The sequence below is a fragment of the Emys orbicularis genome, chromosome 1 (genome assembly GCF_028017835.1).
Source record: "Emys orbicularis isolate rEmyOrb1 chromosome 1, rEmyOrb1.hap1, whole genome shotgun sequence".
NCBI lineage: Eukaryota > Metazoa > Chordata > Testudines > Emydidae > Emys > Emys orbicularis.
In genome coordinates this window covers 141,641,811-141,666,959 of record NC_088683.1, presented here as the reverse complement: position 1 = coordinate 141,666,959, position 25,149 = coordinate 141,641,811, and the positions used below count along the sequence as shown (strand labels likewise).

The 25,149-nt window shown below is 42.9% G+C and overlaps 1 protein-coding gene across 1 annotated transcript in view; it reads right to left on the bottom strand.

Annotated features, from left to right (window-relative positions):
• Window positions 1-478: 478 nt before the first annotated feature.
• Window positions 479-25,149, bottom strand: part of CRACR2A (calcium release activated channel regulator 2A) — an 87,482-nt gene continuing 62,811 nt past the window's right edge. The window contains exons 10-18 of the mRNA XM_065423785.1: window positions 24,545-24,590; window positions 23,517-23,608; window positions 21,514-21,844; window positions 15,302-15,434; window positions 13,796-13,877; window positions 12,171-12,285; window positions 9,437-9,538; window positions 1,699-1,775; window positions 479-569 (exon numbers count right to left, since the gene is read on the bottom strand). Of these exons, the coding sequence (XP_065279857.1) occupies window positions 479-569; window positions 1,699-1,775; window positions 9,437-9,538; window positions 12,171-12,285; window positions 13,796-13,877; window positions 15,302-15,434; window positions 21,514-21,844; window positions 23,517-23,608; window positions 24,545-24,590 (1,069 nt within the window). The remainder of the gene's footprint in view (window positions 570-1,698; window positions 1,776-9,436; window positions 9,539-12,170; window positions 12,286-13,795; window positions 13,878-15,301; window positions 15,435-21,513; window positions 21,845-23,516; window positions 23,609-24,544; window positions 24,591-25,149) is intronic.

Below are 25,149 nucleotides of genomic sequence, written 5' to 3'. Positions count from 1 at the left end.
CAAGATTTGAGGCTACAAGATTAGGGATCCAGTCCCGCAAACTCTAACCTTATATGAGCGATCCCACTGAAGCCAACTGGACTACTCAAAAGGTAAGGGCTACTTGAGTAAGGGTGTCTATGATCAGGCCCTATGAGAATTAGCTTCCTGTTCTAAGTAGATTTCTTATTCCTATTTCTTATTGGTATTGCGGTAGCATCTAGGAGCATAGTCATGGATCAGGGCCCCATGGTACTAAGTGATATAGAAACACATAACGAAAAGATGGCCCCTGCCTTGAAGTCTTTACAGTCTAAGTAATCCTAAGGCCTTCATCTTTGCAAAGAGTGAGAAGTGAGTGTGCACTAGGTTCTTAAAGGTTTTCTGTTGTCACATTCACAACGTAGCATAAGACATATTTTGAACATGAGGCAGATGTGTTGATGCACTGTAGTGTGATATAAGATGTATGATTGTTGTCTAAATTTACCCTAGTCTTCTACAGTCTGATACAACAAGACTTTTTCTTTGAGTCTTGCAGCAGCTGAACAGTCTTTTCTTTCACTTTATCTTCTTGTTCCTTTAAAATCCTAGGAAAGAAGCAAAAAGAAACTACTCTCAGAAAAAAGGCAATAATACCTACAAGAAAAAAAACCCACGCCATCACAGTCGGACATGGCTAATTTTCACTGATGACTGGGAGATTAATTGAAAACAACAGAATTTTGTGAGTTAATGAGTAAGTGAGCACAGTTTATAAAACAAAAATCAAGGCTGTTGTATTGCAAAAATCTATTTTGTTCATTTACTTGGAAAACTGCAGTTAGAGCTGATCATTGGCAACTTGTGAATCAAAGCAGCGAGTCCATTGCTGTTATTTGGGGGGTTTGTGTTATTCATTGTTGGCAGCCACTGGGTATTGGTCACAAAGTTCAACAAATCCCCAAAGTTTCACAAATTTCCATAGGAATGATGATTTGCCTGAAGGTTCCTGCCAGGAAGTACTGTCTCCAATATCTGCCATTCATTATTAGTTTCTCTCCTGTTCAAAGTGTATTGGGGGAGCTTTACAAAAATGCCAATAGGATTTAGGAGCACAAGTCGCATTTAATTTCAGTGGGATTTGTGCTTCTGAATCCCTTAGGTACTTTTGAAAATATCCTCCTCAGTCTTTCAACCAGGTAGTAGAACTGAACTGGCATGGGGGGAGAAGCACACCCTGTACCCCGTTGAAGAGCATAGCAATGTCCATGGCTGTGTGCATTTCCCCAGCACTCCCACAGTCTGCCTTTGGGAGACATCACTGTGTGTTGCGCCTCTACACACGTTCCTCCTCTCAGAAGCCCTTAGTTTGCAACTGACTCTGCATAGACGGAAGCTCTTGCCTGTGCAGAGCCTCACTGACTTCAGTGGAGCTCCACGTGGGCACAGAGTTCTGTCCACTTGGAGCTTCTTGCAGGATCAGCACTATTGACTATAACGTAAAAGGCACAAGACAGTATTCAGACAGCGGAAGGTTGGTTCCTATCAGAGACAATTAATTTAGCAAATAGAATCCATTCAGTCGTCACTGATAGGGATCAATTCAGTTCACTTACAAACCTTCTTGCATTGAATTTTCTTCTTATTGTGTCCTTTGCGGCCTTCATTTCACCTAGTTTGATTTTTTTACCCATACAATAGTCCATGTTTTAAAAAAGCAAAAGATGTTTTCCTTACCTAGCTAAGTGAAGCACTGACTCATGAGTATTATGACCGGAACAGGCACTGCATTCGTAGAAAATTAAACTGTAATCCTAGATCAGACAGAAAGACCATTTCAGTCAACTTTGCATAATGCGCCCATCTAGCTTTACAAGGCACCATGGAAACATTGGGAGATACAAGGAAAAAAGGAATACACATTGGTCATTTGCGTCTCTCTGATTATGGGAAAAATTGGGGACCTATGTTCTGGGGTAAACCTTAGACAATAAATAAAGATGTCACCAGAACAACAACACAACCAACATCCATTTCTTGTCAGACATGGAGTCCTTTGCAGTTTATGCAGTGGTTTTCTTTGAGCCCTTCTATTTTAGAGGTGTGTTTTTTCAGTGTTTTATTTTCTACATTTTGATGAATGTCATGATTTTAATTTATTATACTGCACCTAGCGAGGCCTGATAAGAAAGAAAGATAGATGGATTAGTAATATTGGTTTAAATTTGTATTTTTTGATAGCTGAAAAGTATGTAAAAGTTTGGACTATTAATGTGCTGAATAATTGTTATAATGACACACACACACATATATATATATATATATATATATATATATATATATATATATATACACATATATATATATATATATATATATATATATATATATACACACTGAGGCTATTTCTAGCTTATCTAGGGACAGTTGGTGAAATTTCCTGGTTAAATAGCTTAATAGTCACACAAATACAAATTTGACATCTAATATAAGCTCAGGGCAACACTCTTTGTTCTTCCATATAAGAATGCAGTTAGACCTGTAAAAGGAAATCTAGCCAGCATGTGGATGATGCACATGAGCCTGACTGTGAGCGGCACTGGCCTTCCCTTGCTCTCCTACCAGGGCCGGCTCTAGGTTTTTTGCCGCCCCAAGCAAAAAAAATTTTGGCTGCCCCCTGTCCCAGCCCTGGGCTCCTCGCCGTACCCCTCTGCCTCCCCAGCCCTGGGCTCTCCCCCACCACCCGCACCCCCCTGCCTCCCCAGTCCTGGGCTCTCACCCCCCCGACCCGCACCCCCCTGCCGCCCCAGCCCTGGGCTCTCACCCCCCGGACCCGCACCCCCCTGCCGCCCCAACCCTGGGCTCTCACCCCCCCACCCGCACCCCCCTGCCGCCCCAGCCCTGGACTCTCCCCCCCCACACACACACCCTGCCGCCCCAGCTCTGGGTTCCCCCTACCCCCCCACCATTGCCCCCCCCACACCTCCTGCCGCCCCAGCCCTGGGCTCACCCCCCCCCCCACCTGCACCCTCCTTCCGCCGCAGCCCTGGGTCACTGGTAACTCGCTCCCAGGGCAGGTCATTCAGGAGGAATTTTAGATGTGCAGAGAACACAGACAGGATTGGTTCCCATATGGTTACAGAACTGCAGTAAAGTGGAACAATTTTCAGCTTGTGTGATTGGAGGATATCTGGATGCATATTATAAGACTGTCCTACATAAATGAGGAAAAGTTGAGGTGCCTTTATTATTCTTTTGTTCCACTCTTTCTTTCTATGGGGAATTTGCCAATGCAATATCACTGTCTTCCTTTTAAACAAACAAACAAACAAACAAACAAAAAAGGCAATGGGTATTGAAAATAGCAATTCCAGTCCTAATAACCACTGGGAAGCATTTCTTGCTCAGTTTTATCCTACTTTTTCTGCAGCAAGTTACAGTGGATCAGTATATTTGATTTGGGAGAAATGAAGTAACAGCTGCCCAAACTGAGCTTGAGCACTCCTGAATTTTGAGGTGTTCAAATCTGGAAGGCAGGTGCTGGAGGGGTGGGGGTGGGGGCGCTGTGGCTCCGCAGGGGAGCACGACAGCATGTATGCAGCAGCGTGTCTGGCGCTGCGCAAAGCCAGACACGCTGGTCTGAGTGGCACGGTAAGGGGGCTGGGGGGTTGGAAAAGGGGTAGGGGTTTCCGGGGGGGCAATCAAGAGACAGGGAGCAGGGGGGGTTGGATGGGGCGGAGGTTCGGGGGGGCAGTCAGGGGCAGGGAAAAGGGGAGGTTAGATTGGTCAGGGGTTTGGGGGGGCAGTCAGGGGACAGGCAGCAGTTGCATAGGCATGGGAGTCCCAGGGGTTTGTCAGGGGACAGGTAGGGGGTGGGGTTCTAGGGGGGAAGTTGGGGGGGGTCTCAGGAGGGGGCAATCAGGGGACAAGGACCAGTGGGGCTTAGCTAGGGGGTGGGGTCCTGGGGGGCAGTTGGGGCAGGGGTCCCGGGAGGGGGTGATCAGGGGACAGGGAGCAGGGGGGTTGGATGGGTTGGGGTTTCTGTGGGGGGCAGTTGGAGGGAGTGGATGGGGGCAGGTTGGGGCTACCCTCCCTCCCCGTGGAGTGTCCTATTTTTTGAATGTTAAAACATGGAATCCCTACTCACAGTGCAGCTCTCCATTCAAAGCAGGCTGCAGCGTGAGGTCTCAGCTTCCTCACTCCCTCCCCCTTTTTCCTGTTGGTAGCGGCCAAGGGAATGCTGGGAAATGTAGTTCTTTCCCTGCTTCAGGGCTGGCTCTATAGGCAGGGAGCTAACCAAGGAACTACAGCTCCCAGGGCCCCCTGTCGGTTCTCAGCTCCCATGCTGGATCCCTGCCGCCCCTGCAAATGGGCTGCCCCAAGCATGTGCTTGCTTTGCTGGTGCCTAGAGCCGCCCCTGTCTCCTACAGCACATCAGCAACTTGTATGAGGAGAAATCACACACGTGATACTGGCATGAATCAGAACTGATTTCTCAGCAAATGCCATGTGGCAGAGCAAATCCTTAATGTGAGATAATGAGTTACACCTAACTGATGCTAATCATTCATCTTCATCACTTTGACAAACAGATCCTTCTCTTGATGACACAGTCAGTCCTGCAGCAGAAGGAGCCATGCCTTTGAACTTTGAAGGGAAAATTCACTGACAGCATGTACAGTGGAAACCCTCAGTAGCAGAAGGTAAGTTGTGTCTAATTAACCATCTGAGACGCATCTTACACTATCAAGGGAATTGGCTAATGAACGTATCGTGCCACTGACAATTATTTTTGAAAAATCATGGACAAATGAGGAGGCACCTAAAGAATGGGGAAAAAACAAATCAACAAACAAGGAGAGAAGAGGAGTGATCTTGATGGTTACTGTCCTGTAAGTCTAGTTGTGGAATAGCCTCCTGAACTAACGAAGGCAGCAAAGCTTTGTTTGTCTGAACTGTTTACTGATTAGGAGATCAGTATGGAGATTTCTTTGTAAATCTACTAGAAAAGGCAAATGGACTTGTCTTTTCTCTATTTTGCTGATAGTAGCGGTGACAGATATGGCAATTTCCCGCAATGTCCTTGGGAGACCCTATTGAATTGAGTTCACATATGTTTGGGGTCCATTGTATTAAAGGAAAGGTTTAGGTATTATTGTGGGCTGGGGTGGTCAAAGGACTATATTGAACAATGTGTCAGACAAGAATGGATTTATGGGACAATATGTGTGAAATGGATTTCCTGGGAAATATCTAGGGGGAGGTGAATGGAATTCCCCACCCCCTTTGCCTCTGGTTATGCAAAAAAACAAGAACAAAAACAATCCCTGCCTTTTGAAGCAACAGCTTGAGGAAAAGCCCTTTGCCTGCTGATTACCTGTTCTGGGAGGCTGAAGATCAAAGGCCTAACCCGTATAAAGGAAAGACTAACTGATTCATGGGTGGGCTTGTTCTGAGACAAGGCTGTTATGAACTTGTAACCACAGAAAAAACATTCATTGGGGTTTGAAGGACTGACTCCTGCCAGAGCCCTTGTTGGAGTTGGGAGATCTCTGGTAAGCTTATTAATGTGCAGGTAGGTTCTTCTATTATTTTTAATATGTTTTTTGTCATCAAGATAGGTGATGGCTGGGAGCTGGAAGCCTGACTAGAAAAGGTTCAGAGAAGGGCAACAGACATGATTAAGGTTATGGCTTCCATATGAGAAGAGACTAAAAACATTAGGGCTGTTCAACTTAGAAAAGAAATGATCAAGGGTGGATATAATAGAGGTCAATAAAATCATGAATGGTTTGGAAAACAGTTAATAGAGAAGTGTTATTTACCCTTTCCCACAATACAAAAACCCGGGGTCACCTCATGAAATTAATAGGCAGCAGGTTTAATGCAAACAAGAGGAATTACTTTTTCCACACAACAGATAGTCAACCTGTGGAACTCATTGCCACAGGATGTTGTGATGGCCAAAAGTATAACTGGGTTCAAAAAAGGATTGGAGAAGTTCATGGAGGTTAGGTTTATCCATGGCTATTAGCCAAGATGGTCAGGGATGTATCCCCATGCTTGGGGTGACCCTAAACCTCTAACTACTAGAAGTCAGGAGGGGAAGCCAGGGGTGGAGCTCTCCAAATTGCCCTGATCTGTGCATCCCGCTGAAGCTGTGGTATCTGCTTCTGTCAGAGACAGGATGCTGGGCTAGAAGCATCACTGATCTCACACAGTATGGCTGTTCTTATGTTCTTAATGTGTTCACCTTACGAATAAAAGTGCTTGCTTAAAAAGAGCTGTGTGGTGACTTGTAACTGGCAGCAATTTTACAACTCTTCATAACCTCTGAAGAGAAAGCAAAGTGCAGAGAGTGGCCTTTTTAGGCAGTCTGGCTTGCTGAGCATATCACAATGTAGGCAGGGAACTATGCAGTCTGGAAAAACCCCAGCCAGGAGTGAGTGAGACTAATCTCTGGCCAAGAGAGGGGATGGCTGGACGCCTGAGCGTGGGAGCCCATGGAGGAGGAATACAGGTGCAGTTGCCCTGATCTGTGACAGTAACTCTACCGCCTTCTTAGAGAGATCATTTTGGACACTATCAGATTTATATTAAACATGAGTACTTTTGCTTTGAGGCTATTGCTCCCATTCTGCAATGTCAAGTCTGCATACCAGACAGCGTTGATTAATGTTGGGGTGCTTGTTCTTTCATGTTGCTGATTAAGCTTTCTCAAGGTCTAGCTGCCCCCCCATCATTCCCACCAGGGCCTTCCCTATCCTTGTTGGACGTGCCTATCTCCCTTTATCCATTCCCTGAGGTATCGTACTGCATCCTCCAATCCTTTCAAGTGATGAGAATTTGATAGGACTTTCTTTGGTGTGCCAACATTGCAATGTTAGGCATCCTTAGGCATGCTAGAGGGGTTGCAGGAAGGCTGCCCTACAGCAGGAATCCCCAGGAAGACTTCTGGCTGATTTCTACACCACATTATCTAGCTAGTAAGGCTCCAGGCTTCTAATTACCAAAGTTTCATGAAGCAATGAGAGCTGCACTATGTGACCTACAGTACTTTAAATGCGATCCACCAACGTTCTTGAAAACCTACTGACAATGAGCCAGATCCTCTGTTGGTATAAATAGGCTTAGCTCCTTTGACGTTAATGAAGCTGTGCAGATTTACACCAGATGAGGATCTGACCCAGTGCAGTCTGAGTGCCCGAGACGAGTAATTCATGTAAGTAAGCAACTCAAGCGGATTCGTTAATGGAGATGTCATACGTGGTTTCCTAGGAATTACATTGCCATTTAACAGTAATTAATATCCATTAAAATACATTATTATAAGCTCAACAGGCAAATTGCTATAATTTAATTAAATCTCTGCAGCTTTTCAGATGACAAATTGTCACTGATCACTCCTTACTTTTGCTCCATCAAGCAATGTATTCTAATGAGTATTCATTCATTTGAATGTTATCATTTTTCATTTGACATTGTTCTATGTTACTTTTGTAAAACATTTTATTTCCTTACATGCCATGTTACAGCTAATGACCTGGTGGGCTGCAAGTTTTGCATCTCAGCGTGATTCATCTTCACTTTACTAGCTGCCCATTTTTAAAAAGAGCTAAATGACAAATAGCCACCCACTCCCTCCATTTACCTTTCGTGTGTCACTTGCTTTTTGCATAAGGCTACAGTAATAATACCTTGGAGTTTTTCCTAGAAAGTAACCTGCAGGGCCTGAAATTATACCTGCATTTGGATTCTTACACAAAAACCAAACAGATTTGCTAAATACAGAAACTTTTAGGTACTGAGTAAGAGGCTGATAATATGGGAATTGAAGTCAATGGGAATTTTGTAACTCACTACAATGGGAGTAAGATCAGGCCCTAAATAAGAAAGCACCCTTCTTCATCTTATAAACACAAAATAAAAGCCATATAACAACACAAGACCTATATATAGCAATGTATTATTATCAGTCTGTGTATAGGTCAAAAGTAGCATATAGCCCGAACTCTTTAAATTATATTTACAGGGCCAAGTATTGCTCTGTTATATTGGTGCAAATACAGAATAATTCCACTGACTTCATTGCATTTTGGACAAACTAGTAAATCCATTACCAATAAGTAATGAATAATGGGAAAATGTATTTACAGACATATTCATGGAATCAGATATCTGATTTGATTCAGTCATATTTCTGCCCCTTTTAGTTCATTTTCTCATGAAGATTTGGACAACTGATTTCTATGTAGATTAATCTTTTGGAGGTGTTGTTATTCATCTGAATTCATATTTACTATACATCTGAATGCAAAAATAATATCTGTGTGTAAGCAAGTGCTTTTGTTATTTGCTAGTCCATTTAGGGTGACCAGATAGGAGGTGTGAAAAATCGGGACGGGATGGGAGGCAATAGGCGCCTCTATAAGAAAAAGCCCTGAATATCAGGATTGTTCCTATAAAATTGGGACATCTGGTCATCCTAAGTCCACTGGTTCTCAAACTATGGCTAATGGATCATGGGTGGTTTGAAGAGCACCTGTGGGTACTCCACAGAGAGCTGCTGCTTCTTCTTGTTTCCAGCTACTAAATCACAGTAAAAGAAGCTAAAAATACATAATTTTCTATCATGACTTTCCATGGAAGTAACTGCTGTAGGTGTCATAGGGATGTTATGGGATTGTAAATGGAGGGAGGTGTCCACAAAACAATTTATTAAGAAATTGTCTACACTATGAGGGGGAAAAAAGAGAATCCCTAAGGAGATATACCATCATTCACTCTTCAGTGTTCATCATTCATTATTCTCCTGTTTAAAAGTTCATCATCCAGTCATGCAGGGGGGGCTCTATGTGTTTTGCCGCCCCAAGCACAGCAGTCAGGCGGCTTTTGGCGGCGTGCCTGCAGGCAGTCCGCTGGTCATGCCGATTCGGCGGCGTTTCTGCGGGACATCTGCCGGTCCCGCAGCTTTGGCGTACCCGCCGCCGAATTGCCACCGAATCCGCGGGACTGGTGGACCTCCCGCAGGCATGCCACCGAAGGCAGACTGACTGCTGCCCTCACAGGGATCGGCAGGCCGCCTTCCGCGGCTTGCCGCCCCAGGCATGCGCTTGCTGCTCTGGTGCCTGGAGCCGCCCCTGCAGTCATGGATCAGAAACACCACCATGTGATTTAGGTGACCAACCACACATTAATAATTATCAGTAGTTACAATTCACAGGAAAACCATAGGCTGCAAGTTGTTCTGATAAATAATTTGACAAACAATTACAAATAATAACAAATGCAGGACATTTTTCAGGTAGTTCATTAAGAGACAAAATTAATCAAATAATTACTCACTAGAAATGATTCACCAAGATCGACTAGTAAAAATAATAACTTGTATTTCTAAGTTTTTAGATATAGTCTAACATCCATTAAACACTTTCATCTTTTAGTTTTATTACCGATTCCCTTCTTCATACTGTACCTTGGCTAGATGTTCTCCTAGTCCACGAGGGACTTCTCGTTCTTTTTCATTGTCAGTTTTGTTACCCAGCAAAAGGACAGGTATATTCTCTCCAGTTGCCTCCTGCAGAGCAAAGAACACAACACCATACTGCACACAATATGTCAACATCATTAAAATATTTTAAAAAATGATTACAGATGAAGCAGAGCCGAGACCCACCAGGTGCCAACATGAAAATGAAAATACTGAAGACGAATCAGGCAAGTAAAGTGTTATTTTATGAAGAACTATATCAGGCAACAGAATTGGACAAAAGGAATAAAGGAGACATTCTGTACTAGAAATGCATTACCATCCTTGACATTCCTTGAATAACAGAACAGCTCAGAAATCATTCAGACGTAAACAAATTAAAAAAAAAAAAGAAAGAAAAAGAAAAGAAATACTGTGCTACATAAAACCACAGGTATCTGACCCTACTTTTCCAATTAGATAGGCATGAAAACAACTGCATTTGGATCCAATCATACCAATCAAAGTACATAATATAAATGGAGATAATATATTTGATCAAATGTAATTCTGAAAAGTGGTACTATATATTACCAAGTAAAACACTATCAGAATGAGTATATTACCAAAAGTACACCAGGGATTAAGTATGCACATTGCCTGAGTTAAAGACAATGGATTTGGCCATATGTCTTGAACTCAGTGCTAGTTAACATCTCCCAAAATTAGTCAGTCAAGATGAATCAAATATGTAAAATATTGGAATTGAAAAGAAGACCATGTTTCCTTATCAAAACGAAAATTCTCTTCTAAAGCTATTTTTTAAAGTGCTGAATTGTTATAAATGTTGAATTGTTCAGAAAACATGTTAAATAAGGGCCTGGTCTTGCCAATACTTAATACTGGGTTTACTTCAATGGGGCTACTGACAGTGGTCAGGGCTACTGACAGTGGTAAGTATTTGAACAATTGGGGCCTAACAAAGCCAGAATAACACAAGGGCTTTAGGGCTGCAGTGTAGGGCCTCGGACTAAGGGGGGCCCTGCAAAAATAAATCCCTAATTATATATAATTCAGTGGTCACCAACCAGTCGTCGATCCTGGAGCCTCTTCCAGTCAATCGCGATCTCCGGGCCACTAAAAGTCCAGTGGCGCAGCAGGGCTCAGGCAGGCAGCCTGCATGCTATGGCCCCACGCCGCTCCCGGAAGTGGCTGGCTGCTGGCACATCTCTATGGCCCCTGGTGGGAGGGGAAAGAGGCTCCGCACGCTGCCCCTGCCCCCAGCACCATGCCTGCAGCTCCCATTGGTCAGGAACCAGCCAATGGGAGCTGCAGGGGTGGCACTTGCGGGCACGGGCAGCGCACGGAGACATGCTGTCGCCCTCCTCCCAGGGGCACGCAGAGACCTGCCAACAGCTGGCTGCTTCTGGGAGTGGCGTGAGGCTATCGCAGGCAGGCCGGCAGCCTGCCTGAGCCCTGCTGTGCCACTGACTGGGAGCTGCCTGTGGTAAGCGCATCCTGGCCTGAGCCTGCACCCCAACCCCCTGCCCCAGGTCAGAATCCCCTCCTGCACCCAAACTCCCGCCCAGACCCCGCACCCCCTCCTGCACCCCAACCTCCTGCCCCAGGTCAGAATCCCCTCCTGCACCAAACTCACTCTCAGAGCCCGCACCCCTCACCCTCTCCTGCATCCCAACACTCTGCCCCAGCCTGAAGCCCCCTTCTGCACCCAAAATCCCTCCCAGAAAGAAACTAATATAACTGCTGTTCTAAGGTAAGAACCAGGCTATTTTGAATTAACTTAACTATATTCTACATGTTTTAAGACTGAAATGTAGCCACAGAATGGCTTTATGTTAATTAAAAGGCAAGTTTAATATAGCGTTAATAGCCTCAATGCCATAATTGTGATCATTTTGTTTTAAATTAGGAAAAAGACTTGTATACAGGGGCCCCACAAAATCTAATAGCCCTGGGCCCACAGGAGAGTTAATCTGGCCCTGGGGCCTAACTCCAAAGTACAGTGGTCACCTAGTGGCCAATACAGATAACAGTGTTTCATATGTTAGCATACTGTGCTTATTGCCATAAGATCTGAATAGACAATAGCATTTTAAGTCGCAGGAAGCTCACTGGGGCAGGTACTATGGCTGGGTGTGGGCAGGGGGAGAAAAACAAGATATTCCACAGAATTTTTTTCAGGAAGCTGAATCCTATAAAATAAACCAGTTTTACAGCACTTACTGTGGATACCGTTGATTTACATGAGCAACCTATTTAAAATCTCCTAACTTAAAGATGTAGCCGTTGCAAAACTGTCTTTTATGAATTACATCACTGCACTGAAGCATCTTTCAACTCCAATGACAATGATCAATGTGTACTGATACAGGAAGCAGAGGAGTGCATGCTGGGAATTCTTTCCCTCAGATTAAGCCAGGTACCAGGAAAGATGGACATACATCCAATCAGTGGTGGCCACTGAAGAGATATACTCCTTGAAATTTTAGAATGACTATTGTTTTCCTATAAAATGGAAGTAGGGCTTCTGTAAAAAGCTGGCTTGGCAGCTCTGTGAACTGAAGTCCTATATATAACAGAGTAATTGCTACAGCACAAGAAGTGGTAGGATCTTACTTCCTCCTTTTTGACCTGCCCATAACCCCCACCTGGAGGGAGCGCCTCAAGAAGTTAGAGCATGTGGCCAGAGTAGTTTAGATTGAAAGCTATGTCCTCTTACCTCAATGCTCACCAACCATTGTTTGACAGTTGTGAATGTGTCTTTTGCTGTTATATCATACATCACAATGACACCATCGGCTTTTCTGAAAAACTGCTTGGTAATACTGCGGTACCTGCAAACAAGAATCTGTTTATAGTCCTTTGCCTTAGAGCAGTAGCAATGTGTCAATATGATTACGGTATAGTAGTCAGAAGCTGTACACCAACGCTTCAGTCCTGCAGCATTGAAGATTTATACACAGGGATCTAGATAGAACATTTGCATTCTTATAAGCTCAGTTTGGGCCACAGATATATGGGCATGTGGAGCCAAATATCTTCTTAAATCAGGGCCCAGTTCTGCATCCCTTATTCGCATGTGTAATCCCTACTCACTCAAGTAGTCCTATTGAAGTCAATGGGATTACACACATGAGCTGTAACAACAGTACATCTATAGCTCTTCTCATCTATAGAGTTTACAGTAATTTACAAAGGTGGTTAAGCTTATTACACTCATTTATAGATGCACAGTAAACGGAGGCATAGAAAGGTTTAAGTGGCAAGTCAATTGCAGAGATGGAAAAAGAGCTCACCATGTTGCCATACTAAGGTTTATTCACATAAGTAAGAGCTGGAGGACCAAAGCTTCATTTACTTAGCTTACATATGAATTTACATTCAGGGGACACATTTCTGCTCTCTGACGAGCAGAGTGGATTTTCTTCCTACTTATTTTACACATGAAACCTCCATTGTTATTGCTGACAATCCCACGTACTAGATGAGTGCAAAATTTGCAATAGAGTGCAGTGTAGATCTGAAGGGAAAATTGAGCTATACTGTGAAATATGGCGAGGGAACAAATGCAGTGCTTTCTGGATTTATCAGTCCCCTTTTTATCTACTCCTAAAGAGTTCATTCTTTTTCTCCTTCAGTGGTAATCCCATGTATGGAACTCACAGTGTCAATGACTAAAAGATCAAGTAAACAAAAATGTGCAGTAAAGCGTTTTGAAAAATCCTGCTGCTGACCCTTTCCCTTGTCTTTCTGTTCTTGTACTACCAATGGTAGCACGTATGCTCTGACCCATGCCTCACGTCCTCCTAACCTCACCTTGTGTGTCATTTCAGAAATTCCTCACTCCTCTCTGTGAAAAATTATTCAGGCTTCAATTGAAAAAAAACCGAACTTTTCAATTTTCAGCAACTGAAAACTGCAATTTTTTTTCCAGCCAAAATTAATGTTTTTCATTTTTTTTTGTCTTTCAATGAAAACATGAAACATTTAAATGGAAACAGATATTTTGTGTGTGAATATTTCCATTTTGTTAAAAAGTAATTTTCTGTTGAAAAAACCTTTCTGACAGAACATTTTCAACCAGCTCCGCTCCTTAATAGTAGCTTATGGGACTATTTCTTTAAGAGTCTCTACAAAGAGGCTGGCAGTGTTTGCCTGAAACACCCCACCCTGTTAGCCGATATTGATCCTTCTGGGAAAGGATCAAAGGCCTGCTCTCACTTTCACTGAACTAAATGAGAATACGCTCATTTCTCCCCACTTCTGGGGAGCAGGATTGAGCCCAAGGCTGCTATTTTCTAAATGCACAGAGTAGGAGAGTAGAAAGTTAAGACATTTTCTCACCGTTCCTGCCCAGCAGTGTCCCAGAGTTGTAGGGCTATCTGGCTGTTATCCACTGTCACTGTTTTCACACTGTAATCTATACCTATAAACACAGCACAAGTTGTCTCAGGTTCATTCTGATGCTCTGATCAGGTTCATGGTAGTTTAAGGTAATAGTGTCATGTTCAAACAAGCCACAAATATTTCTAACCTGTGTTCATTGGTTCAGAAGGCATGCAATAAATTCTGGCCTTTAACAACAGGTTGATAATAAGAACAGGCAGAAGCTTTTATTTGCCATAGTTTTAAAGTAATAACAAACATGTTAAATGTAAATGTGTTAACAAATTAATTTAATTCACAAAAAGTCAGGATGAGTAAAATTTTCAAAAGAGCCAGAGTGATTTAGGATCCTAAGTCCCATTGACAGTCAAGGTGACATAGGCTGCTTAGCCATATAGGCACTTTTCAAAATGTTGCCTAGTATGCTTAAATAAGTTCTCTCTAGCTTTGATTTATACACTTCTTGGATATTTGTAATGATACTTGCTCTAACCATTAGGTTACACTGCCTCCTTCTGCACCATTCTTCTAAGATTGGCTCCTGCTAGACTGATGTCAATGGGAGTGTTGCCATTGAGTTTAATGGATCTGGTCCTAATGCCTTCAGTGAGTAATCAGAACATTCAGATGGATTGTGGAGGATGTTTCCACTACCAAAATCCAGTTTCATGGAAATGGGTTTGAGTTGCATCTGGGTTTGTCAAGGTTTTGAATGACCAGCTGTTCTGCACAGTCTGCTCTGTCAGTCTTATCAGCAGTTCTTATTTTTATAATGTTACTTTTGGTTTATCTGTATTTGCAGGCCAGCCAAATAACCCACTTCCTGGTGTGACTCACACAGATAATGAGTTACTGTTGCGCGTTAGAGGTTACATTTAAAAACTTGCCATCTAAGCTGCAGCCCACAACATCGGTGCCTTCCTTCTGGAAGCCCCAGGAAATTATGCATATAGTCTGAAGGTCTGACTTGTAAGTGCAACTGTTGCAAGCACAAGCTATGTTGGCACCAGTTAAGCACCCAGCTTTGTAAATTTATCGCTAACATTTTTCTCTTTTGCTCCGTTCAAAGCTTTTTTCCCTGGAAAATTAGGCAATTATGATTTCAGTGATGGTCACAAATCTTATTAATCTTTTGGGATGCAGTGTGATCTAGTGCCTTAGTTACTAGATGAGAAGCAAGGAGACCCGAGGAAAAATCCTGGCTCCACTGAAATCAATGGGAGTTTTGCCAATGACTTCAATGAGCCAAGGATTTCACCACTGGGTTCTAATTTCAGTTCTGCCACTAATCTTCTCTGTGACCTCAGGTAACACATCACTTCTCTGTCCCTTTGCTTCTCCTCTTTGGGACAAGGACTTTCTCTCACTATGCATTTGTACAGCACCTAGCACAACAGGGCCACAGTCTTGGTTGGAGCCTCTAGGTACTACTGTAATCATCATCATAATGTTTCTTAAACTTACCTACGGTAGCAGATGTGCTTGGGGAAAAATGGCCTTCACAGAATCGCCTTAAAAACGAAGTCTTTCCCACACTTGAATTGCCCACAAAAACAATCTTGAATAAGCGATCAGGGGCAGAGTATATTCTCTCCTCCTTCAAACAAGCACAAAAGTTAGTTGACAATTTAAACTCTAACTCTGTTGCCTTTTCCAATTTGTAAAGACTTAAAGATGACCTGCAAAGGGGGAAAAAATTGAGGCTGTACCCTTCCTTCTTGGTGACTTATGAAATAACCTTACGAGCTTTTGTCTGGTTGGTTGGGTTGGTTTTTTTTTAAGAGTTTTGTTTGTTTTTTACCTTAATGATATTAGGAATGTCCAGTCTGGCCTCCCTTGGTTTTAGTGGAAGACTCTGTAGAGTTCTTAGCTGTGAATTGTGAGCCTTTTTGTCACATAACAGAAAGGGTGAAGTATTGAATTTTTATCAAAGTTGTATTTTTCCCCCAAGAATTTCTAGCATCTTTGAGCTCAATTTTTTAAGTCAACATAATTTTCTTTTTAGTCCAAAACAGAAAAAAATACAGCTCCCCTGCTGATTTTATAAGTCCATGACCTTAGCAATTCTATCTGATTCTCAGCCAAATTTTGAGCTGAAACAAAAAGGTTTGCATTTACCCCTGCAAGTCCAAACCAACAAGCTCTGCACAGCTCTGTTCAGAGCCGCCCCACACTAAACTTTATGCATATCATAGACTGTGTGTCTTTACCTAGAGAACACAAGCAAATTTATAAGCTGTCTTATAATTTGTATTGTCTGATTGTGCTCTCAGTTGCTACTGGTGTAGATCCAGGAGCTTCCTGATTTACACCAGTGTAAAATTGGTATAAATGAGAGGAGAATCAGGCCCGGTTAGTTAAGCTATTGATCTTTGGCAGGGTGAAGGTGATAACCTCTTAGCTTCTCAAGTATGAGAGAATTTTCCATGTTTTGTAGATTAAACTGAGTGGGGATGCTGGAGAAGACTATTTCCGCTCTATTTTAGGTACATCATTATTCCAAAATCCCTTCCCTTGTATTTTCAGCTGCAGTGGTTTAGGGAAAAATGGAGCAGCACCAGTGAGTTTGCAGTGGGGGCCAGAACCATCCTGATGCTCTAGGACGGAGAGGCTGAAGGGGGAAGGCGAGGTGGGGAGCATGATACTAATTCTGTAGAAAAAGAGGCCGGGTGATTCCCCCTATAATGTAAAGTGAGCACTCCAACATATGCACAAGGGTGCTGGGGGCTGGCCCAGATCTTCCAGCAGGCAGCCTGCCTGGTGTTCCCTTCAATGCAAGGTAGAAATCCAGCCCACCCAATATTCTGTACAGCTGTGAAGAAATTTTCCTGGGAAAAAATAGTTGTATTTGTACTAGAGAAAAAGCCCTCCGCTGTGTCCCTTAACTGTAAGAAATCCATTCACCAGGGTCAACATTTGGAGCAAATATCTAGCTAGCTAGCTATCTTCATGTGTTAGAATAACAGCCATTGTTATAACTGTGCAGAGATCTCTTATCGCATCGCTCCCTTATCCTTTTAGATTAAAAACTCAAACTGCATTGCACCTTTAGGCTTTTAGCAATATGCACGCTTCTATATATGTAAGGCAATTTCTCAAATCTGCTGAAAATCACCCTGAGCCTCTATCCTATTTCCAACAGCAATCATCATGGTGTGTGTGTGTGTGTGTGTGTGTAATCTGGGTGCTGGGAAATAACATTCACACACACATACACACAGACAGCCGCCCACCCAAGCTTGGACTGGAAGGCCCTAAACTTCAACTCTATTAGGTCATAACAATAGCTCAGTTAGCCAGCATCAAAAATCTCGTCCTCAGTGGCCACACACAAATTGGCAGAGTTAACAGCCTGAGAACACCATTGGGTCTTGGCTCAACCCACCTATTGCCCAGTCAGCCATTTCCCTATGAGATGCATCCGGCCCACTCATGAGGGAAACCTACCTTTGTAATCAAACATATGGCTCCAATGCCACGTCTAAACCGAGCATAAAGATGAGCCTCTTCATCCCCGTCTGAATACTTATGACAGGACTAAGCCATCCAACAGCTATTGTTAGTGATTCCAGCCATGCAAGCTGCAAAGGAGATGCAGCTGCTAATGCCTCAAGCTGGTTTTTGTTGAACTCTTGGCTTCAGATGACTCCCTGCTGGATGCACCCGAAGTCTAACTCTATGCCCTGAAAGGACTGACCAGTCTGTTCTGTGGGCAAAATGTCTTCCCCCATCCCAACGTGGGAATCAGCCACTGCTTGGAAACCTCTGATCTGCAGAAACAAGTTACAAACTCTCCCCAGATTATTAGATCTTGAATTGGAAAGGTACTTTGCCATATGCTATTGGAATATAAATTTCTCTTAGGACTACAATATGGTCTCAGATTTTGATCTCGATGTCATGTGCTGTTAATGACCTTCCTACACACAGCACACAACCAAAGTCACATATGTCAGTTTTTGGCAGATTTAATAGAAATGTGTGGGGCGGAAGGCATATATTCAATGGACCTGATTTCATCTTGTTGGAGCAGAGAGGGGAGAACTGTACCTAACTGTGCCTGCCTGGCTTGCGGCTCCTTAGATGATTCACCAGAGGGAGTGCAGACGATGGGCTTTGGATTGGGAGCATAGTTTTCATCTCTAACTGGGTCCCCACAAAAGGTTGCCTCAGCACATCCTTGGGCACTGTAGCTACAACATACCAGCCAGTGCCACCCGCTTTGAAGATGGGCTGCCCAGCTCTGGGCCCTTCAGCAATGCGGAGGTTGCTGGCACATTGCACTGCTTCAGTGCCCTCTCTGAGAAACTATCCATCTGTGCTTGGGACATGATAACCCGGGAACGAAAAAGACTCATTCATTTCTAGAAGAGAACTGATTTACACAACCTCTACCACCCTTCTGATAAGGAGCTCTCAGAGTTGATTTAGAATGTCAGGTGATTAGGGAAACTTACTACCAGTGACCCGGAGCTCTTTGTACTCAGTGCAGAAAGGGCTGGGACCACAGAACGTATCAACATAAGGGTGTTAGACTTCAGGAGAGCAAACTCTAGGGAATTAAAAACATCTAGGTCTCGATGCTCCCCTCCCCAAGGCAGAGTGGAGAACAGAAGGGTTTCACTGTTGAGAACAAGGCGTGGGTGGCCTTAGGGGAGGGCTATATGACTACATGGTATAATTCTGCCCCCATAACATAATCACCTCTAGACCGTGCATGGCATTTACATTGAAGATCCACTGTATAGCATAATATGGGATAAAATCGACTGGAGAAGGAGGGGGACAACCACTCTTCAAGGCACATCCCCCAGGGGACTCCTTGAAACTTATGATGCAGTGGCAGGAGCAATTCCTCCTCTGCAGCTTTAACAGACTCCAGAGGGAGTCTGCATGCACAGACAGCAGGCTGTAGGGGCCCTCACTGATGGAACAACAATGCCCCCAGCCCTGCTGCCAGTGCTGGTGGGAAAAGCCAGAAGGGAAAGGGAGGCAAAGTCCTAGCAGTGGATAGCATGAGATCAGAGTGGCTGGCTGCTGCAGTTTAAATGCCTGGACTGTGCCATCTCTGAGGCTATGGAGAGGTCTCCCCAGGGAAGAATGGAAAGTTCCATTGCTTGGGAAATGTAAAGCGAAACTAGAAAAACAAACTGAAATAGACTTCAGAGCCAGACTGTGGCTGCTCTGAGTAGGTGCACAAAGGGACAGGGGACGCACTAAGAGCATCTAACCCTCCCCCCACACACACCTTGTGCCTCACAGGCCGGCTCTGGTCACACTCGCAACCTCTAGGCTCCACTCAGTACAGGGACTGCTCACTGCCAGCGCCCTGCCTGGGGTGGTAATCACCTCAAAGGGAGCAGGAAGAAGACAGTGCCCTGGGTCCCCACCCTCCACACTTGTCAGCGGGCTTGTTTGACCATACAGGGAAACATGTGTTGCAGCCTCTTCTGAGATATAGCAGAGGGCATGCTCTCTGCCCTGAACCATGCTTCCCAGGGAGCCTGCTGGGTGAGGAGGCTCTGCGTGACCTCCAGTACTGGGGTTGTAGGGCTATAATGGGACAGTGCTTTACTGGAAGTGAACTGGGCTAGTATATAAAAAGCACCAGTGGAGCCAAATTCATCCCTTGGGTGCACATCAATAGCTGTCATGAACCCATGTGAGGGCAAAATTTTGGCACAGATATTCATTCTAGATCCTAGAACCCCCAGCTGAGGTTGGGGTCCCATTGGGCTAGGCACAGTACAAACACTCAGCATGAGGCAGTGCCTGCCCCAAAGATCTTACGCTCTAAATAGACAGGACCGACAAAGCCGTGGGAGGGAAAACAGAATCACAAGGAGGGGAAGTGACCTGCCCTAGAACAGTGGTTCTCAACCTGTGGGCCACTTGCAGCCCAATCAGCACACAGCTACAGCCCATCCTCAGGGCCATACAGGTAGTTAGATGCCACCCACATCACACATTGTGGGCCACAATGGTAAATAGTTGGGAATCACTGCCCGAGAATCACCCAGCAGGTCAGTCACACAACTGGGAATAGAACCACGATCCCCTGAATCCTACCCATGTGGCTGAGCCACTCGACTGTGCTATTTCTTGTGTAAAATTACTGCCTCTCTTTTCTAAAATACAAAGGACTTGAGAGAAATCCTGAGCAATCTTAATACTTTAAGTTCCTAGTTTAAGAAACCAGCTAATAGATTTTCCAATTGTCATTTAATGTCACTAATAAGCTAATTCTCTGATTTAAGTCTTTAATATACACTTTCTGACAGCTAACTAGTGCTAGGACATCCTACTATTATTTAAGTAGCTAGTGAGTTCAGTCGCTTTCTTCTGTAAAAGGTCCACTTGATCATAAGTGAAGGAAAGATCCAGCTGTTCAGAGTAAGTAATACCCAGTAATTGAGGATACTTCTATTTTGAGAACAGTACAAAGTACCTTGTGGCTATATCACATTAATGATCTAAATAGTTTTGATCAGCTTTCCTTTTTTTAATGGAAAGGCATTTCTCTACCTAGGTTATACTTTGTAACAAAGTGCGCCAATTATAACAGTTATTATGTAATCATGGCATCATTTTATGATCGTTTTAAAGATGTGCATAGTACCTCTTTCTTTTAGAAGAGCAAGCTATATAATTAAGACTGAGTATACCTATTTTTCCATACCTTAATCTTTTTAATATATACTTCAGGAATCAAGCAATGGATGACACTTCATAGCTATACTAAAATTAGTTAGTAAGCTACAAGGGAGTAAGAATCTGAGTAAGGTTTTTGACTGCAGAGTTGCCCTTTCCTGGATATTATGTTATAAAGTCTGGACTGTGCACACAATTCAGTTTTCTGATATGAACATTAATGTGAGAGTAGAGCTAGAAGAAATTTTCTGAATTTTGATTTTTCAGTGAAAAAAATTGTTCGCATTTTGTCCCAAAAAAGCAGGGTACATTTTTCACATGAAGTTTTGCAAAAAAAAAAAAAAAAAAAAAAAATCCCATTTTTCCCCATCAGCTATAAAAACTTGTTCCAAATTTAATCAAAATTTCAAATTTTGACCAAAAAAAGGACAAATTTTCCAGGTACATGGTCACAAAGCTTCCTCTCTTTTGTCCAGCTCTACCCTTTAGTGGATCCTCTAGTCCCATTTCCCAGTATCATCATTAGGTCTGATTTCAATGTTCCTAAACAGTCCCTTATATTTGGCTGTCTGTCTCGTCTCCACTTTGAACATATCCAGTGAGATTTTTCCATAATCACCTTTAGTACCTTGATTTGGTGCTGACCTGATTATGATCTCATAAAGATGGTAAGAAATGGCCTCATGCAATTATACAAAATGTATAATTTAATTCACACAATTGTTCGGTTCCTCACTATCATAATTCTTGGGTATATTTTCAGCTGATGCCTGGCTTCCCTGTTTTGCACCTTCAAAACGAATTTTAGGCACAAATCTGCATTTAGGTACCTTATGCAATCAAGTAGCCAGAGGCCTAAGTAATCAGATTTGCATGAACAAATCAATTAGAGGTGTCAAAATGTGCATCCAAATTGTATAGGTGGAACTTGTGTCTACAAAAGGGAAGCCAAATGATTTTGGCTTGTGACATTAATTTATTACATGATACCCTCCACCTCCATTTAAGGTAAGTTGTCCCCTTACATTTGATTGTGTTTCTTTCCCTACTGGCTGCTCTCTGAGAGACAATGGTGTGTGGTCTAAAGATGTCACAATTTGCTTCTCATCCATTTCCTTTTCTGGGGAGACGCTGTCATTTTCTTCTGTCCACTTGCTGTACTGCTTCTCAACTGGCATCTCAAGAAGCTGGGGTAAGGGATCTTCTTCAATGGAGATTATTCTCTGCAGTTGTTTTGTTTGAGTCATGCCCCCATTAGTACCATGGTCAGATTCTGAAGAAAGATATCCATTCAAACCAATAGAATTCCTCCTCCTTGTTAAGTTATTGAAAACATCATCTTCTTCAGAGGATTGGCTAGATAAAGATCAGATATAAGTAGGTTACAAAACAACATTAGGCCTAATTCTTATCTCATTTACATTGGTGTAATTCCATCCAGTGGAGTTACTCCTGACTTAAATTAATGTAACAGGATGCACAATCAGGTCCATTACACTATCTATTATATAGAGAAGAGTTAGACTGTACAATCAATTGACTTTTGAAAAGTAAGTTAAACATCTATTATATGAGTGTTTGTATAAAATCAGTATAATACATATGTAACCCATACAGAAGGTAATATAACAAATATTAATATTTTGACTGAAAATTCAGAGATGAATAACAGTGGATTTAGGCTCATCCTAAAATGGTGAGATTAGAATGAACAAAACTTTCCATCTGCGACTTAATTCTGGCTTGAGCAGTACGGGCCAGATCCTCAACTGGTATAAATCAGCATTGAAAGCTATAGAGCTATGCCTGTTTATACTAGCTGCATGTCCGTATTCTTTCAGACTCTTGCTGTGGTCCCTATCCCCAAGGTTGACATTTTACTACTCTTCCCAGGTTCTTTCTTTGCCCAAAAGAAGCTTGTTAATATGACATGGAGGCCTTAATCTTGTTCCCATTTATTTCATATTTATGATCACATAATTCAGATTTAAATTCTCCATGGTTTTATGTCTTCTATCTATCCCATGTTCTTATGCATCCCAGGTAGTCGGCTACTATCTGCAGTAAGGGGTCCTGTGGAGGTGCACTCCTCCAGCAGAAGTTCCTGAAGATATCATGCCACATTAATGCTGATCCAAGTAACATCAGGTACTGGACTGGCTTCTGCTGTTCCCACAAACTACCCATGCCCAAGCAGCATGGTCAGTGTATTAGCTGTAGCTGAAGATCTGACCCTAGATTTCTAATGTTTTAAAAGAGCTCTGTAACTGGGTTGTCTAGGCAGCCTGTCGGGGACGACTCCGCTACTGCAGGTCCCTGATGATTGTGTCGCCCCTTGCAGATCTGGTGCCATGGTGCCTTAACCACCCCAGCTAAGGCACACTGGAGTCCTACCACTTCCAGTGTGTTAGACGACAAAACAAAAAGTGACAAAAAACAGTGAACTAAAAATCAGGTGCATCTGAAGATTTGTTGGCAGGACGCTACCCTTCTGCTCCGGGCTTGTCTTTGCATGTCCCTAGTCCCTTCATGTCCATCTTCCTGGGCCTAGTCATCCCATCCCCCAAATGGTTTATCCACTTCGCAAGCTGCCTTTTGCTCTTGACTACAGCCAGACTTGCCTTGTTGAGAGAAGTAGCAGAGCTCTGCTCTCCTTCCTGGTCAGCCCTCAACTGGACTAGATGTCCTCCTTTTAACTCCCCTCTCCACACCTGACATTGGCCAGAGGCATAGGAGGGTGGGGTCAGCTGGATCACAGGCTCTCCTTAATCCTTTTGTAGCCAGTGTGGAGTCTATCTGCCTCATTAAGCTGCTTGTTGCCAGTGTGGGGCCTATCTGCCCCCATCACAGATACTCAGACGACATACTAATCGGCACCTTAGAGATCGATGCAATATCAATATTACACTTACAATTCCAAGCTGTAGTGGTTTCACGAACAATCATGGTGAAATAAGCATTCTACATCTTTTGTGCACTTTCCCTGTAACTGTCAAACATATGCCAAATAGCAAAATTAAGTCCTTACCTCTTAAGTGATGCCTTTCCCTCTACATATTTGCCAATGATAGATCCTGATCTTTTTTTCCAGTTGGCTTTTGGAGCATTTGTTTTACTTTTCTGCAGAAATATATTATTATTTTATTAATTGACTCTTGCTATTCGTTATGGTTAATAAAACAGTCAATTTGTTGCTAGTGTTTAGATAATACAGTGATGGGAGCGACAGAAAGTAATTGACGGATTAGCAGAGAGGCAAATGTTTCAAAATCTTGAGTGATAAATAAAAACAACATGGAAAATCCTGATTCTACAACAATTAATCTTCCTTATAGACCCAGTGGCCCAGACCATAAGCCAGTGTAAATCAGCCGAGTTCCACTGAAATAAATGAAACCAACAGAGCTATGCTGATTTATACCAGCTGACAATCTGACCCAGTGTCACTCCTTCTTGGAGAGAAAGGAAACACAGACCACCTCTGCAAATGATTAGACATCATAATTCTGAATTATCTTTAGTAGAGAAAAGGAAGCCATGATATCTCTCCGGTCCTGGGGACCTAGTCTCCTGCTGCAGGCTACAAAGTCAATGGGATTGACTTGTATCCATTGGCAGGAGGATAGGACTCTTAGAATGCAATTATCTTTGTTCAGTACTCAGGTACTGCACTGATGTATACATGTTTAAAGAGATTACTGTTGATTGGATAGATAAACACTTGAATTTTAATTGTTCCATTTGAAGATTATCTCATTCCCTCTTGATTGTCTCCTTAGCTTCTTATAAACTAGGTTCATTAGTATTCATTCCCTTCCCCTAAAATAGCTGGAGTTTTAGTAACCTAAATATTTGGCTTCCAGTGGCTTTCAGTTTTATTGAATAAATACCTTTTGTTGCCATAAATCTTGCTTTTAACTGGGAAGGTGGCGAGTGCAGGAGGGAAGAGGAATGACACAAGAATCTCTTCCCTCCTACAACATTCTGGTCCCCATATTTTAGACCATTCTGATCTCAGTTTGATAACTTCTGAGTTATAAAATGGTATTTGTGTACCTGTAAAAACATGTCTCGTTCATCTCTGAGATGTTTGTTCCTTTCTCTGTAAGGAAAGGAAACAAGTAAAAGAAGCAGCAAACTATGGTAGAAATGTAGTATCAAACCCAGATCTTTGGGTTTTTACTTTAATGTCTTTTAATATATTTTTACGTTGATATTTCTCCAAAGAATCATAGAAATGATAAGTCAACTAGTCTGGTCCCCTGCACTCAGGCAGGATTAAGTATTATCTGGACCATCCCTGTTTGTCTAACCTGTTCTTAAAAACCTCTAATGCTGGAGATTCCACAACCTCCCCTCTCCTGAATTCTTTTTTCCCTTAGACTTGCTTCCCACTCGATCTTACCTACCAATTCTCTGTGTCTGATCAAATCTGCCTTCTTGAAGTGCATTGTCTTTATTCTGCTGTTTTCCAACTTTGACTTTAACTCATCTATATTATCACAGGGCCAGATCCCCAGCTGGTGTAATTCAGTGGGGGACTACACTAATTTAGACCATCTGGTTCTCAATCTAAAAATGTCAAAGCAAAAGCTTCTAACGTGGAAAAAAACCATGAACAATATTTCTTCATTTACTCTGAATCAAGGGGTTTCAAACTT